General features: G+C 40.5%; 1 protein-coding gene across 6 annotated transcripts in view; it reads right to left on the bottom strand.

Moving 5' to 3' along the window:
- LOC102085910 (mothers against decapentaplegic homolog 2) overlaps positions 1-16,712 on the bottom strand; it is a 72,081-nt gene that overhangs the window by 36,902 nt on the left and 18,467 nt on the right. The window contains exon 1 of one of the 6 annotated variants that reach the window (XM_065044828.1): positions 12,169-12,215. The exons of the other annotated variants lie outside the window; for them this stretch is intronic. Within the exon in view, the coding sequence (XP_064900900.1) occupies positions 12,169-12,200 (32 nt within the window). The 5' untranslated portion in view covers positions 12,201-12,215. Of the gene's footprint in view, positions 1-12,168; positions 12,216-16,712 lie in introns of those variants that run through there. 6 annotated transcript variants of the gene reach the window in all.

Raw genomic sequence — 16,712 nt, 5'->3', positions numbered from 1 at the left:
AGATGGATCTTGTCATCTTTTCGGAAAACATCGAAGGTGGAAAGCTGCTGTGTGGAGTCCCACATGACAAGTTACAGAAGCCACTGAAGGACAAGGTGAATCTAGTCAATTTGCAGAAGTGAAAGCCATCCAGCTGGCTTTGGACATTGCTGAACGAGAGAAGTGGCCAACACTTCTTCTCTATACTGACTCATGCATGGTAGCAAATGCCTTGTGGGGGTGGCTACAGCAATGGAAGAAAAGCAACTGGCAGCGCAGAGGTAAACCCATTTGGGCTGCCACACTGTGGCAAGACATTGCTGCTTGGCTAGAGAGCCTGCCTGTGAAAGTTTGTCATGTAGATGCTCATGTATCTAAAAGTTGAGCCACCGAGGAACATCTAAACAACCAACAAGCAGATCAAGCTGCTAAGATTAAAGTAGCTGAGGTGGACTTGGACTGGCAACATAAAGGTGAACTTTTCCTAGCTCGGTGGGCCCATGATGCTTCAGGGCATCAAGGTAGAGATACCACATATAAATGGGCTCACAATCGAGGGGTGGATTTAACTGTGGACACTATTTCACAGGTTATTCATGAATGTGAGACTTGCGCTGAAATCAAACAAGCGAAACGGTTAAAGCCTGTATGGTATGGGGGGCGATGGTTAAAGTATAAGTATGGAGAAGCTTAGCAGATAAACACGTCAAGGTAAGCGTTATGTACTTACAATGGTGGAAGCAACCACTGGATGGTTGGAAACATATGCCGTACCTCATGCTACAGCCCGAAATACTACCTTGGGCCTTGAAAAGCAAGTCCTTTGGCGACACGGTACGCCAGAAAGAATTGAATCAGACAATGGTATTCATTTCAAAAACAGTATTATAGACAACTGGGCCAAAGAACATGGTATTGAGTGGGTATATCATATTCCATATCATGCACCAGCCTCTGGGAAAATTGAAAGGTACAATGGTTTGTTAAAAACTACACTAAAGGCACTTGGTGGTGGAACCTTTAAAAACTGGGATTCACATTTAGCAAAAGCCACTTGGATGGTCAACACCAGGGGATCAACCAATCGAGCTGGGCCTGCCCAATCAGAAATTCTTCGTACTGTAGAAGGAGATAAAGTCCCTGTAGTACACATGAAAAATGTTAGGAAAGGCAGTCTGGGTTACTCCTGCCTCAGGCAAAGGCAAGCCCATTCGCGGGATTGTTTTTGCCCAGGGACCTGGCAGCACCTGGTGGGTGATGCTTAAGGATGGAGAAGTTCGGTGTGTACCTCAAAGGGATTTGAGTTTAGGTGAAAATATGTAATACTGAACTGCAAGATGTGAACTGCCGTACTAACAGTGTTTAATAAGTGTCTTTCAGATCAAGACAGTGATGATGAAACCAGAGCTAGCTTCTTCGAGTGGTGCCTGACAACTTCTTCGAAGTTGATGTCTTTAACCCACAAACAGTGGTCATGAGATGCACTTGTACCATTTTTCCTGCCCTGGGAGACTGTCGTGACAAAATGAACTTAAGGAACTTTTCAAAGGATGGTCCACTGATTAAGATTAATTACTCCTGTGTATATATGTACATATGTGTGTATATATATATATAGTAGTAGTGATTAATTAGATGGTATTGATAGATTGTATTGATAAGGTTTAAGTAGTCAGTGAATGGCATATTATAAGGGGTGGAATGTCCTGGTTTTGTTAAAAAACAAGTTTCTCTTTTAGTGAATTTGCCTGTCAGCTAAAGCCTTCATATTAACTGCATTTTCCTGGAGAACCAGATACGTGTTTTGGTAAACCTAGCAATGGAATGCAAACTTATCAATAAGCATTAATGGACATTTCACAAGAGGGACAATGAGAAACAAGTGACCAGGAAACTGACCAACTGTGTATAACATTCCATTCACGTGAATACTTCACATAAAAGTGGGAGATCATGAGGATCTCGTCCCTTCTGCTTACGGCTGATATCAGGAGAGGACCTTGCTAGTCGTCCCTGCCAACTGAGGCCTAGTGACAGACTGAATACAGATCCGGTTGGCTGCAGAGTCCAATCCAGGACTTTGGTTGCTGGCTCTGCAGTTGCTGAGACTTTCAAGATTGGTATTGTATATTTTGTATTATTTTCTCTATTCTTATTAGTAGCATTAGTAAAACATTGTTAATTTTTCCAACTCTCTTCTCTCTGTCCTTCTTTCCCTCCTGATCACCTGCCCTGAGTGGGAAGGGGGGAGAGGGAGGGGCAAAACGGGGGGGGGAGGAGGTTAATAATACATCTGCCAGGGTTTTACTGTCACCCTGCCATCTAAACCCTCGACACCTTGTCTCTATCTAAACTGCAGCAAGAGAGAGGAGAGAGAAAACACCTGGCTGCCCACTGCTAAAGTGGCAAAAGGAGGGTTTTCTCTACCCCCACTGTGCAGCGATGTTGCTACTGGAGAACTATAACAATGAAGCGGTCTGAAGGTGAAATTTAAAGGCATCCCCAGTAGATCCGTAGTCCTAATGAAGCTGGGAAATTAAACCAAAAACTTTTTTTCAACAGACTTCTTCTGTGGTAACTAGTTGTAAGAGACTTCTTAGTAAATTCACCTTGATAGTTTTTGAGATCATGGGACAGAAATAAAGAAAGGCTGTTTTTTGAAACCAATGGAATGCCAAATTTGGAATACAGTTTTAACAGATGAATTCTTGTATTTGCCCGAAAGCCCTATACCTCTCTCGAGTCAAGATTTGTTAACTAAGTTGTAAGCTCTAATAACGTTCCCTGAGAATTCTGTTTAGTTGCATGTCCCATAAGAAGCTGCTTGGAAGGTGCAGATCTCCTTACTGCAAGCAAGAAATCTCAAACAAAATTTTGGATGCTGTATTTCCACTAGTATGGGCAACCAAAGTATTGGTAAAGCCAACACTACACTGATAGAACTGAAACAGGACTTCGATCTGGTAACAGAAAAACAATATCCAATGAACATGAAAGCCAGAATGGAGTTAGAGACTTTGATGAACAAATTTATGAAAACCTTACAGGCTGACTGCATTTGATTGGACTTGCTGATTCATCTGTTTATGGTTACAAAACAAAAACAACCTGTGGCTACTGTAGGACAATATGATGAGAAAGCTAACAGACTGATATACTTGGAATGAAATTTTTTTCCCCCCCAATTCTTTCCATAAAACTATTACTCAGCTTCTAGAATTGATTGTTACTCTGATCAAAAAACACAGAGTGGATTCAGGTCTTAATAGGCCATGACCCATCTGTCATATATGTGCCACAACAGACTGAAACTGACAACGGTCCTAGCTAAACTGCTAGATCTACGTAAAATTCTTTATAGCAGTGGGATGGTTCGCATGTCACAGGTATTCCACATTCTCCCACTGGACAGGGTATTATTGAACAGGCGCATTCCATGGTGAAACAAATGTTATTAAAACAAAAAAAGGGGAATATGACGCCTCAAGAACAATTAGACAATGCAACATATACTTTAATTTTTTTGAATCGTACTATGACTCCCTCCTCTATCGCAGCAGTGGAAAAACACTTCCGTGTTCCAGATTCACTATCTCAGAGACCAAAGGTTTTATACTGAGATCCCCTGCACAACAGTCAGTGGCAAGGGCCTGTAGAGTTAATCACCTGGAGAAGGGAATATGTGCGTGTTCTTATTCCAACAGGACTGAAGTGGCTTCCTGCAAAATATGTTAAACGTGACTATGAATTGGACAAACACGACGCAGGACCTAATGCCAGAGATACAGCATCTGTCCCTGCAGCAGAGGGCAACAAAGAAACAGAAGAGACCAAAGGAAGAGGCCAGTGATGTTACCTGAGGGCAGCTGAAGAAGTTACAACAAAACGCAAGTACCATGATGGCAGCAGCAGGCCCCTGGCTCCAATTAACACTTCCTTAGCCTATTGGGCTATCATCTCCTGCAACAATGCAGTAACAATGACACACACTGGGTAGGTGGTGCATGGATACCACCAGAATGTCAATTGCTGAAAAACAAGGATTGGATTAAATTTCATCAAACACAACAGTATTTTGTTGAGACCCCTGTATGTATTTCTAAGAAACCAATTAAGAATTGTTTGTCAGAGAAGTTTCACTTGTTTTATCAGTGATGGGGGATGGAGGGGTGGTTCAGAGCAATTTGGATTTTGTTTCCATTCTGGGTCTTAACATGCAAAGCATCTAAAATAACCACAGAAGATCTTTTGAGTTTGTACTGGGCCCCCTGTAAATTAGAGGCACTAGCATATCAGAATGATACAGATTTACATTATTTGGACTGGGGACTAAATGGTGAAAAAACTTTCAATGCATTTGTTTTCCTTTTCAGGGTAACCAACCAGCCTTCTCCAATATTTGTTAATAACTGTAATAATAACTTGCATTATTCTATTCTATAGCAGGTTGATTTATAATGATAACGTATAATAGGAAAATGACACATAAGGTATGATGATCCACAGTGGGCATTCAAACTCACCAACAGAATGCCCCCTTTTGACTTTGGAGGCAAGAGGTGACTGTAGCACCACTCCAAAGTAGCCTGTCAGATGACTGTGGTCACAGGGTGGATTGTGTGGCAGTTACACATCCTCCTGAGATCTGGAGCCTTCAATGGGGCCGCTGATGGCTCTTCAGCACCTTTTGTGCCCCACTGTGTCTGTCCCAAAGTACACACCTAGGATGGTACCAAGGTGCTATCAGTCACATCCTCCCCTGCCTCAGGGCAGGGTGATTTCACCTCTACCAGCTAGTGGGACTGGAGGGGTAGAAGCCTTGGTCAATTGACAAGGTCCTCAACAAAGGATGTGCCCAGAGAAGCTGCAAAGCTTCTGGACTATGTTGTAATGCCCACATCCACATCTGACCAGACTATAAAATGGGGTTCCCACTGACAACACCTTTTGAGTGCTCATCTTGGAGCCGCAGGTCTGTGAACTGGAATCCTTTCCTTAGACAGGAACACCATCTAAGGAGACTTCCTGGGATTAAGAACACCTCACCTCTTCATTCAGGTGAATGATTATTTACTGGATGTATCCCTGAATGAGACTTCGCCTAACCCAGGTGAGTGATTATTTCTTGTGAGTACCCTGAAGTAAGAGGCCTCTAGGTTTGTTTCTTGTGAGTGACTACAGGCACGTTGTGGATCCTCATTCTTATGTTATTGTATTCAAATAATCTCCTTAACTGATATCTGAATCTGTATTTTCTGTTAGAGCGCTAAATATATGTAATACCATTGAAATTGAATTATAGTGTTATGAGCAAAATCAAGTAAAACAACACCTCCAGAGAGCAGTCTCAGCTAATGTGCAAGGCCTGATTTAGGATTTAACCAGTGCCCTGCAAAACAATTGCATCATTTGTAAGAATTAGCACTGTAAGACATAATGGCTAACATTACCTAATAGCATAAAGTGATTAGACCCAAAAACTTGGTTTTCGGGCCTCAATCTGCATATATGGGTTTTTGTGGGAACTGCATGTGTTTGTGTAATGTTTTTTCTTGCAGTCCTCTGAATCATCTGGAGAACGATACAGAACACAAAGAAGAATAAAGCCAGGGTCCTTGCTGCGCTCACTGAGAACCTGATATTCCAAAACAAAAAAGGGGGAGATGTGGGAAAGCAAGATGGGCGGTTCCAGTCACCTGGATGATAAAGGAAGATCAATACTAACATCACCATCTGGACAGTCAAAGATATAGTACTAACATAATTAGATCATAGCAAAATATAAACAGTCTTGGACAGATTGTGCTCAAGTACATTTCTCATAATTGTAAAGAGTGATAGCCCAGACTTGTAAGAATGGTATCTCGGGCTGGATGACGACCCCCAAGTGCATGGGATGTGTGAATGTCCTTGGGACTGATCTGTGAATAAGTGGGAATGTAACTGAAACAAACATAACATGAGTGTGGTGTGTTTTTAATAACAATTATTGGAAAAAACATCTTCTGTAACATCTTAGTCAAGGCCTGTATCGGTAAATCCAATAAATTGTCAATGGCTAATAAAGAGAGTCAGCCTGGCTCAGCACTCTGCTCTGCCTGGCTATGCACTCCTTCCCAAACAAGATCTCTGCCTGCGTATCTTTGTCTGCGTCCCGGCGTGTGGTGTTCCTCATTGCCGCACAGGACAGACATGGACCTGTTGGAGAGGGGCCAGAGGAGCCACAGAAATGATGCAAGGCTGGAGCAGCTCTGCTGGGAGGACAGGCTGAGAGAGTTGGGATTGTTCAGCCTGGGGAAGAGAAGGCTCTGGGGTGACTTTATTGGGGCCTTTCCATACTTAAAAGGGGCCTGTAAGAAAGATGGGGACAGACTTTTTAGCAGGACCTGTTGCGATAAGACAAGGGCTCAGGGGGTCGTGATCAGTGGTGCAGAGTCTGGTTGGAGGCCTGTTGTTAGTGAGGTTCCCCAGGGGATAGTGTTAGATCCAGTTATGTTAAACCTGTTCATCAGTGATCTAGATGAAGAGACTGAGTGCACCCTCAGCAAGTTTGCTGATGATACCAAACTGGGAGGAAGGGCTGACATACCAGAAGGCTGTGCTGCCATTCAGCGAGACCTGGACAGGCTGGAGAACTGGGCAGAGAAGAACCTGATGAAATGTAGTAAAGACAAGTGTAGGGTCCTGCACCTGGGGAAGGAATAACCCTAGGCACCAGTACAGGTTAGGGGTGGACCTGCTGGAAAGCAACACTGCAGAGAAAGACCTGGGAGTTCTGGTGGACAATAGGTTGATCATGAGCCAGCAATGTGCCCTTGTGGCCCAGAAGGCCAATAGTTCCTGGGGTGCATTAGGAAAAGTGTGACCAGCAGGTAAAGGGAGGTTGTTCCTCCCCCTCTGCTCTGCCCTGCTGAGGCCACATCTAGAGTTCTGTGTCCAGTTCTGGCCTCCCCAGTTTAAGAAGGACAAGGAATTACTGGAGGGTATCCAGTGGCAGAACACTAAGATGCTGAGGGGTCTGGAACAACTTTCTTATGAGGAGAGACAGAGAGCTGGGGCTGTTCAGCCTGGAGAAGAGAAGCTGAGAGGGGATCTCATCAACACTGATAAATATCTCCAGGGTGGGCGTCAAGAGGATGGACCAGAGTCTTTTCAGTGGTGCCCAAAGATAGGAAGTGGGGCAACAGGCACAGACTGAAGCACAGGAAGTTCCATCTGAATACGAGAAGAAACTTCTTCACTCTGAGGGTGCCAGAACCCTGGAACAGGCTGCCCAGAGAGGTTGTGGAGTTTCCTTCTCTGGAGGCATTCAAGACCCACCTGGACACATTCCTGTGTGATCTGCTCTGGTGAACCTGCTTTAGCAGGTTGGACTAAATGATCTCCAGAGGTCTCTTCCAAACCTAACCATTCTGTGATTCTGTGAAGGGGTGATGGTTTTAAACTAAAAGAGGGGAGATTCAGGCTGAAGATGAAGAAGAAATGTTTTACACTGAGAATGGTGAGATCCTGGCCCAGGTTACCCAGAGAGGTGGTAGATGCCCCATCCCTGGAGACATCCCAGGTCAGGCTGGACGGGGCTCTGAGCAACCTGATCTGGGTGAACATGTCCCTGCTCATGGCAGGGGTTAGACTGGATGAGCTTTGAAGGTCTCTTCAACCCAAACCATTCTGTGATTCTAGATGCCATGCTCACTGGATGCAGGGCAAGTGTACAACAGCATTCACAATGGATGGCAGCTCCCCAGACTAACCAGGCAATTAAAAAGAAAAAAAAAAAGCTAAAAAAAAAAAAGACATGGGCCTACAAGCTCTGAGGACATGCATGTTTGTACTTAAGATGGCATTCATGAAATGATAACTTGGAATTCCTTTTTCTTTCATCTGTTACACTATTGTACCCAATAAAGGCTTTCTGATTGCTGTATTATTCTGCAGTTTCTCACAGTATCTTCTGCCATGTAAATACAGTGCTTCAACTGGGACAGAAGCTTCCAAGTATGAAACTCCCATAGCTGAAAGTATCATATTCATTACATGTCTGAGTGAACTCAGCTTCAACGTTAATTATCTGTATTTCACCTGAGAACATCACACCTGAAAATGCCTTTGGACTTTCTGACAAAAGCTTTCCAAAGAACACAAGACCACCACCTCCTGAAAGAAATAAAGGATCAAAACCCTATTATCACAGTAAAAGCAGCATAACCAGGAACACAAGCTCCAAAAATGTCCATTTAAGAAAAGAATCAGAGCTCTGGATATCTAGTAAGATGTTGTACCACATCAGGTAGCAAGCAGCTATGAAGCAAGTACGTTTAGCAACTCAGTCTAGCGAAGAAATCACCACCTGTCCTCCACTCTCATTATGCCATGCCTGTGGAAACAGTTGATTAAGCAATTCCTTTCTACTATTTAAATTACCACTGAAAAGCTTCAACTAAAGAGACAGATGACTAGCATGGTCTTCCAGGAGCAATGTCAAACTGTTAATATCTTTCTTTTACTTATAAGTTATGTAAGAAACGAAGAACCCAACAATTTGATTTCTCAATTTCAGTTCACACCACATGCGGTTGTTACTTTTTTTCTGGTTCGTATTAGTAAGCAGTATCACGCAGTGGGTTAAGATGACACCCAATGCAGTTTCACAGATTAACGCTCTGTATCATCCTTAACAGACCTAAACAGAATCAGAATTATCAAAGGACAGAGTATCTTTATAGGAAGACATATCCACCACAATACTGGCTGATCTATCCACAACAAATTGCTTTGTTAACAGCAGATAGGAATCTCATGGAAGATCATACTTTCAAAAGACAGACATACACATTTCAGGACTAGCACCAGACAGACATTAAAAAAAAAATTACCTTTATCTCAAGTTCTCTAACCACTATTAGTCATAGTAGGTATGGCGAAAGCTTTTCCCACAAGCTAAAAGGCACATCTACCAAGGGCTACATCAAATAATTTTTCTGAAATAGTCCGTCATTCTCCAAGTGGGTAAGCGGCTGATGCTACCGCATGAGTGGGCTGGTTTGCAACCGATGGACAGCTGAAAAAAGATGTGACATTTTGATTAACCTTTTCCAACTAATAGGTATTTGGGGTAGTGAGAGGGAGGCATTAGCTCCTCAAGACATTTATCTTGTCCACGTTGCTTGAAAACTATGCTAAATTGGCAAAACATTACTCTTAGAACAACAGTTACAGAATCTTTTAATACCTCTTTTCAAACTGAAGTTGCCTCTGGACAGCTTCTTATGGATTACACACCCATCTCGAGAAACCCAGGAAGAAAAATGAATACAGGATATATAATATCAACTATTATATAAATAAGGCATGCAGCATTTCCCATAAGATATTTCAAATAAGGTTTGAGCCACAGAGGAAGCTTCCCCACACAACATATTGGCATAAGTACCATTCAGTTCCCATTTTCACAAATACATACAAAAATTAAGTCAGAAGATGTTATCACTGCTCACAGCAATGCCCATATTTTATGAGAAATATTAAAAGAAAATTCACGACTAGCAAATAAGCCACAAAAAGGTTTGAAGAGTTTCAGTCTTCAGATACAAGAAAGTAGTATTTTATTTTTAAAATTGACTTAGCATGTTTGCTGAGACGACATATTGCCTTACATGCTTTGCAAAGGAAGGAAAGAAAAAATTTAAGTAATTTAATAATTAAGCTGCCTAACAACTGGCCTCTGCTCTCCTCAAGCCCAGAACAGAATATAAGACCCCATATTAGACACTATTGACAGAAAATCTGAGTATGCAGGCTACACTCTTAGAAAAAGAAAAATTAAAATCTATTTCCTGAGCTTTGCTGCCTAGAGCTAGCCAGAAAGGATGTGTTAAGATCAAGTCCTGAAGTTTTCAGCATCTTGCTCAGAATTCACACCCAGAACACACACCTGAAGACGATACCCATGAGTCCTCTTGCTTCACATGTGATTGCTTAACACTTAAAGCACTTTCCCAGGAGATCCAAAAAGCTGCTTTTCTTCACTCCACCTAAAAAGAATCAACCACCTGCCCCCTGCTGAGGTGGCAGTTGCCCTGCTTGCTCTGTCCCATTGCAGGAAAAAAAAAAATTCAAAGGCTTCAGAAACACTAGCATTCAAGTAAACCATTACTTGACTTTTCACAGGAGAGCTGCTTAAATCCTTCTTGGAATGTCTGTGGTTATTGCCCAAAACGTTGAATGGTTCCCACATGATGGACAAACACACTGACACTGAGCTCCAGTAAAAACGTCTTCCTATAATTGAATACATTATTACAGTGTTTTTAAAACGGCTGCCACCAATGTAGCTTACAACAGAGATGTGTAGGAGACAGCAAAACATTGTTTTTGGGTTACTAACCGTGCTTAGACAAGGCACCAGTCTGCAAGACAGGTACACAGAATGCAAAACATCAAACACTCAAAATTTAGATACAAAGGAACTAAAGGTATTTTCAACACTAGCTTTGCAGAATTCATCAGAATGGGCACATTTGAATTCTTCCCCTGATATGGCCATTTACATTTAAGTCCCCCCCACTATAACAGAAAGGGAGATTTATTACAGAAAAACAGTGAAACTATCAATAAGCTTTGGTGATTGGAGGCTGCACTGCTGTAGGCTATGCAAACACAGCAAGGTGCTCCTGGAAATTGTAGCTGGAGTCCATGAAATTATTATTTGAGTTATCTACTAAAAGATTTTTTTCAAGCAAACACCCAAGAGACAAAAAACATTTCAAACGCAACTTTCCATGCCACAAAGCTGAAAGATTCCACATTCTTCGGTCAAAATTTCAAAACTACAGCATGAGTTAAAATTACTTCAAATATCAGAGGAACTTGACTTGAAGCCTCCCACAAAACTAAGAGGAAGTGAAGACCAGTTCTGGGATGTAACTCACCAATTCAACTACACAGTGACTTTGAAATTCTGCATTTAAGCAAAACTCAAAGTTTACTACTTCCGCATCAGGTTTCACTCTATCCAGTACCTAAGAAAAGATAACCTAAGCATCCAAATAAATGATCAGTTTTGCTACAATTATGAAAAAAATACTCCAACTGAAAGCCTTCAATTCTTGACCAACTGAAACTTGCTTATACATTTTGGAATTAATAAAACAAACACAACACACAATACAAAAAAAAAAACCAAAACAAAACAAAAACACCACACAACACAATTTGGGGAATCTTCCGAACAAAAGCTGAAGTCAGCTTACTGTGCAGCACTTGACCAAGGGGATTTCCCCAATTTCGCTGTTCTTCTGCCAATTTTGAAGCATATGCATGGAGATGTGAACTTACTCCAGCTCCCAATTTTTCTCTCATATCCTGCCAGTCTGTTTCAAACAATACAGCACAACAGAAGCCAAGGAAAGCCACTCATGATGATATTATTGCACTGTATGCTATAAATTTTAAAAGCTTTCTGCCAACCGGCACTGCAACCAAGTCAGAATAAGCGAAAAGAAACAAGTAGTAAACAAAACACAGGGAATTGCTTTTATTAAATTAGGAGATGTAGCTTCCAAACAGGATTAAATCGGTAGGGAACCTGTTAACTAGCTATTTGTGTTCAAAAGATGCAGCAGGAACAGAACTTCAGCATGTTGTTAATCCTATAAATTCTTCCTAGACTAACAGTCTGAGCTACACAATTTTGGAAGTTTTTCCTGTAAAACTGCTCTGATAATCATAAAACATTCACACAAGTAAAAACAGTACCAATAAAACTAAAAAACAATAATCTTTGCCACACCGAATAGCCGGGCTGATATAAAACCACTAATTATTATACCAGAGCAAGACAGGGAATAGTTTAGCATTGACTAGGGCTAACTAAAGCCCTGATTCTTTTATTGGAGAAAAATAAGTACTATTTATGAGATAATTTGGGCCTCGATATGACAATAAAGCACAGTTAACTTATTTTTCTTGAGTGATCAACACATCATCTTAACAGTAGCATGAAATGTTAGATACAGATATTACTATTCCTAGTTAGAGCTCAGTACCAGGATCTGCTGAGCAGGTAAGCTGCTAAATTAATCACAAGTAGTTATTTTTCATTTGCTTAAAATTCAACAGCCTCAGCATCAGTTGTTAACCTACCAAACAATTAATGGCATATAAACTCAACCAAGCTTTAATACTTACTTTTGATTCTGACTCTTCCCACTTCTTACCATTAAGGCAATCCTAGTGAGGAGCAACAGCATCTTGAAGCTAAAGAATTTCCACATATTCCAACAACTTCCAACACCCCTAAATTTGCTTTCCATATCACCGATACTCCAATGGGAACAACTTGCACTCCCTAACCAACTAATTCAGCTTTTACCAGGGAGGTGAAGGCATTATCACAAAAATTCATCTCAATTTATAGACTGAAAAATGGCAGCAATTTTTCCTCCTGACTCGAGGCAAGCTCTTTCCAACTATGCAGCATTTTGCTACTGGCTAAATATCTTGTGCATTTAAATTTTTACACGTTGACCTACCCCAAATGACATGCCAATACTTTCTGCTTGGCATGCCGACTCTGTAGGAAATGATGTGGATAAGTCACGTGGCTTCCTGAATTGCACAAGCTTAAAACTGGCAGCCCTAAGTTTCCTTGTTTAATATTCTAAGACTTCCTTTTTCAGGATGACATCAATCAGAAGATGCTGTAACCTGAGCTATGTCTAAACTAAAGCTTAAACTTAGTCGTGGCAACTCAGTCCTCAACATCAGTCACAGCTGTGCAAACCAAAATAACAATTATGTTTTAGTACCTTTGATAAAATCTCACACTTGAACACAATCGCTACTCTTAATTTCAACCAACACTGCATTAGAAGGCTAAACAACTTAATTAAGTCTTAAAATTAATCTTCTAAAGCATGACTTAGACTAGACCAAAGCCCTGGCCTCTGTAATACGCAGCGTCTGGGCAGTATCCTACCGATGCACGCTTATTTTTCTGTATATAGGTATCAAGAATAAGGTCCTGCTGCTTAGCAGCCATTCAAGTAGGAACACTGGTAGAGGAAAAATATGCTATTAAAAAACAGCATTATCTTACACTCATATTAATCCTGCATCCTACTCTACTTAAATATACTGATTTTATTAATCAAAAAAGAGAAAGCAAGCACAATGTAATTTGAGGCTATAATTTTTAACATAGTTTTGTAGTTAAAGGAAATGCATAAGAGTAGTTTTCAAAAACAAGTAATGTTACCAATGCTATCCTACTGATTGCTAACCTCCAGTTTAGAAATTAGTTTTCATAAAGGCTTGAAGTCAAACTTGACATATAATGGGAAATTAAAATTCATGTTCATGCAGCACCTAAAGGTGTCCTGCAACCTAGAGGTTGCACATGTCATTTTACATATATGTAATTAGGTCCAGCATCCTTTTGCCTACACCATCCTGAACATTTAGAAACTAAGAAGACCTGGCCCCATTTATCTTTGAGCAGGAAAAGGTCTTGGAAAGCCAGGTGCTTGCTTGTGTCATACCAGCTCTGAGAAAGACCCCAAGTAAGTTGGTGCAGTCTCTCAGAATCCTCTTTTTCTCTCTCTGCACTAAAGAACATGGACCAGTTGAAAGCTGTCATTGTAAAATTATCTCAACACAGATTAGAAGACACTAAAAAAAAAAATACCTCTGAAGTCAACTGCTTTGCACTTGCCACTTTCAGCAAGAGCGGACTATTTCCCTTGCAGGATCATCTTTTCACATTTCACATTCAGGCAACACAAGTGGACTCTCTTCATCTGGGAAGCAGCTGCCTGGCTGTTTTCTAGGCTCAAAATTTAGGCTACATAACACTGTTTACTAAGAGGAAGGTACATGGCAAGCTGCCAGAGGAGTACATATGCACGAGGCTAACTCTGAGATGAAGAGATGCCACACACAAGAGGAAACCACCACAAAGCACCATCCTTCTGTCCTTACTGCCCTGTGGAGGCCAGAGCCTGGCATGACACTTAGAAATCACTGAGAATTTTTTAGTCTTTTACGGAGGATGTAGAGACAACATTCAAGTCCTACCATAAATACAGGAATGAGAAGAGCAAGGGCAATTTGATTCTCCTGCTACACCTTTCCAGTGAACACATCCGAAGTCTTCACAGCAGAAATACAAAAATATTAATATGTAGTGGATTTATTTCCTGGACATTTTAAACAAGTATGAGAAAAGTTGTCAAGTGTCAATAGTACTAGTCACCTGAACACCCAGAACAGCCTTTTAGACTCAGAAACCACATGGAAAAGAAACTCCTGTAGATTTTTGCTTCACAAAAAAAACCCACATTACAGCCTTCAGAACCAGTCAATATATACTACTACATTTTCACTTTCTTAAGGAAAAAATATTAAAAAGGCATTCTGAACACAATGCTTAAATACCATCACCATGCCATTTCCTGGAGAGAATCAGGGTGTGATTTGTTCTGTAATAGCCTTTTAAAAAGTTACCAACCTACACTATTGGCTGAAGTGAAATATATGCAACAGGTATGGCTTTAAAATACTGCTATTTCATCCTAACAAACTCAAAAAACAATGGCAGGATTTGAGCCCCTCTTGCTCGCTCACTTAAGTCAGAAAATAAAGCAAAAATAAGCTTCTGAAAAACAAGAAACATAGCACAGGGATACTGTCCTCATGTTAAGCAAGAAGGATAGAGGACACAGATAAGACTACATTTTCTACATAATCTACTGAACCGTTAAGCAAGAAAAAGCATTTTTTCAGATGATACTTTCTAAAACTCTTACGGCACAGCAGGCTGGAAAGCAAGAGTTTGACAGGAGAATTACCCTTCTCTCTGCACTGGAAGCAGCCGCTGCTTTTCACCTAAGAATCTAAAGAAAGTAATTTGATTCTGTGTCAAACCCTTCTACAGTACTGAGATAAGTACACAAATATCTGAAAAGAGAAAAACACGTTACAGACATCTTTTAGCAGACTCTACCACAGTTGTCAAATTTCCCACACGTTGGCATAGAAGCAGAATTCAACATGTGATATGGATGCAAGCAGTTACAGCTCAGGAAGGACACAGTTCTGCATTAGATTTCAGATATGTACGCTCTAGAGGAACATAAAACTTCGCAAAGGAGTCTTAACGGAATGCTTCCCTTAGCTTTTTTTTTTTTTTAAAAAAAAAAAAAAAAAAAAAAAAAAAAAAAAAATAAGAGCTACAACATCCCAGGTCAACATTAACCCAAACCTACTCCCACTAAACTCTTGTTAGTTGCACATTATCAGGCATTTTATGAAAACAAGTGCATTTTGGTCTTACTTAAAGGCAGCAAGAAGCAAGCGCAAAGGATGTCTATATTCTTTTTAAGACAGAAAAGCTGATCACAGCAAAATACTGGGACACTGAAAAGAGCAATTTTTGTTTCCCTAGTTTGGATTCCAATACTCTCTACTTTCACCACTGAAACAACTTCTTAAATAACATAGACAGACTATGAATATACCTGCTGACTATTCATGACACAGTTTTGTTTGTTAAAGTCTTGATTTTAGCTATCCCTAGTTACAAAGTATTTATTTCAACAGAACAGCCCACGATAATAAGGAAAAAACTACTCCCTTAGAAAAATAATTTTATAAATTGATGCTTGCGAGGGGGAAAATTCATGGACTCCACACAATTCAATATGAATTCAAGTGAAACCATTTATTACAGAAACAAGCCTCCTTATATATGCAGTTATTTCCTGATCACGCGTCCACGCTCCAAGCATACATTAGCTGATTGGATATTGTCCACGCGCCCGAGTCTCACTGCTGTTTTTCAGCCTTTGGGCTGGCCTTGAGATTCCTTTGGCTAGTTCAGAAATAAATCTCTATCTAATAGAAACCCATCCACACAACAACCTCAAGAAAATCCCTCAAATCTCCCACAATTCCCCCTTTTTGTTTTTGAACCAGCCAGGCCTTGTTTACAACACACTGAATCATCTTTGAAATACGCTGCAGCATACAACATATGATTAACAACAATGATTACAGTTACATATAATGTAGCTAAGCCTTACATAATAAGATCAAACAACTACCCACCATTTGTCAAACCCTAATTCTACTATGACAATCTCATTAATGTGCTGGGTTAGTTTGTCTAAAACACTATTAATAGATCCATAATGATTAAACAAGTTAATACAACATCTTTCTCTTAAATTCATCACAACCATGTCCTTATGATAACAACAAAAATCTATAGCAACATGATTTTGAAGTGTAACATGCCTAATACCATCAACATCTACTACTAATTGATTTAGTTAGATTAGCCTGATTAAAAGACCAATAGCTTAACTTTGATAGGTCTCCTAAACCTTTACCAGCTGCTAGACTAAAGAAAAGGAGTGCAATAGATACTATGGTAGGAACGTCTCATAATTTTATCTCATTTTTGCATTGACTAAGTGTAATATCACCCTTTTGGCTCACCTGCTGTTTGCTCAAATTGCCATTCCCCACAGAAGGTACACCACCTGCTTGCTAATAGGCTTCTAGACCACCAGGTCTGTGAGCATCTATAACACTGAATTAGGATCCATGGTTTACATCTGAAACAGTCCTCACAACTTATCTCCCTCCTGTCCATCTGCATCCCTTGAATCTTTGTTGAATCCACTTCAATCCTCGGCCTGTAATGACATGAGCATAACCTTTTCCCCAGG

Source organism: Columba livia, chromosome W, assembly GCF_036013475.1.
Source record: "Columba livia isolate bColLiv1 breed racing homer chromosome W, bColLiv1.pat.W.v2, whole genome shotgun sequence".
Classification (NCBI taxonomy): Eukaryota; Metazoa; Chordata; class Aves; order Columbiformes; family Columbidae; genus Columba; species Columba livia.
Note: the sequence above shows the minus strand (reverse complement) of the source record. Positions and strands in the feature narration are given on the sequence as shown.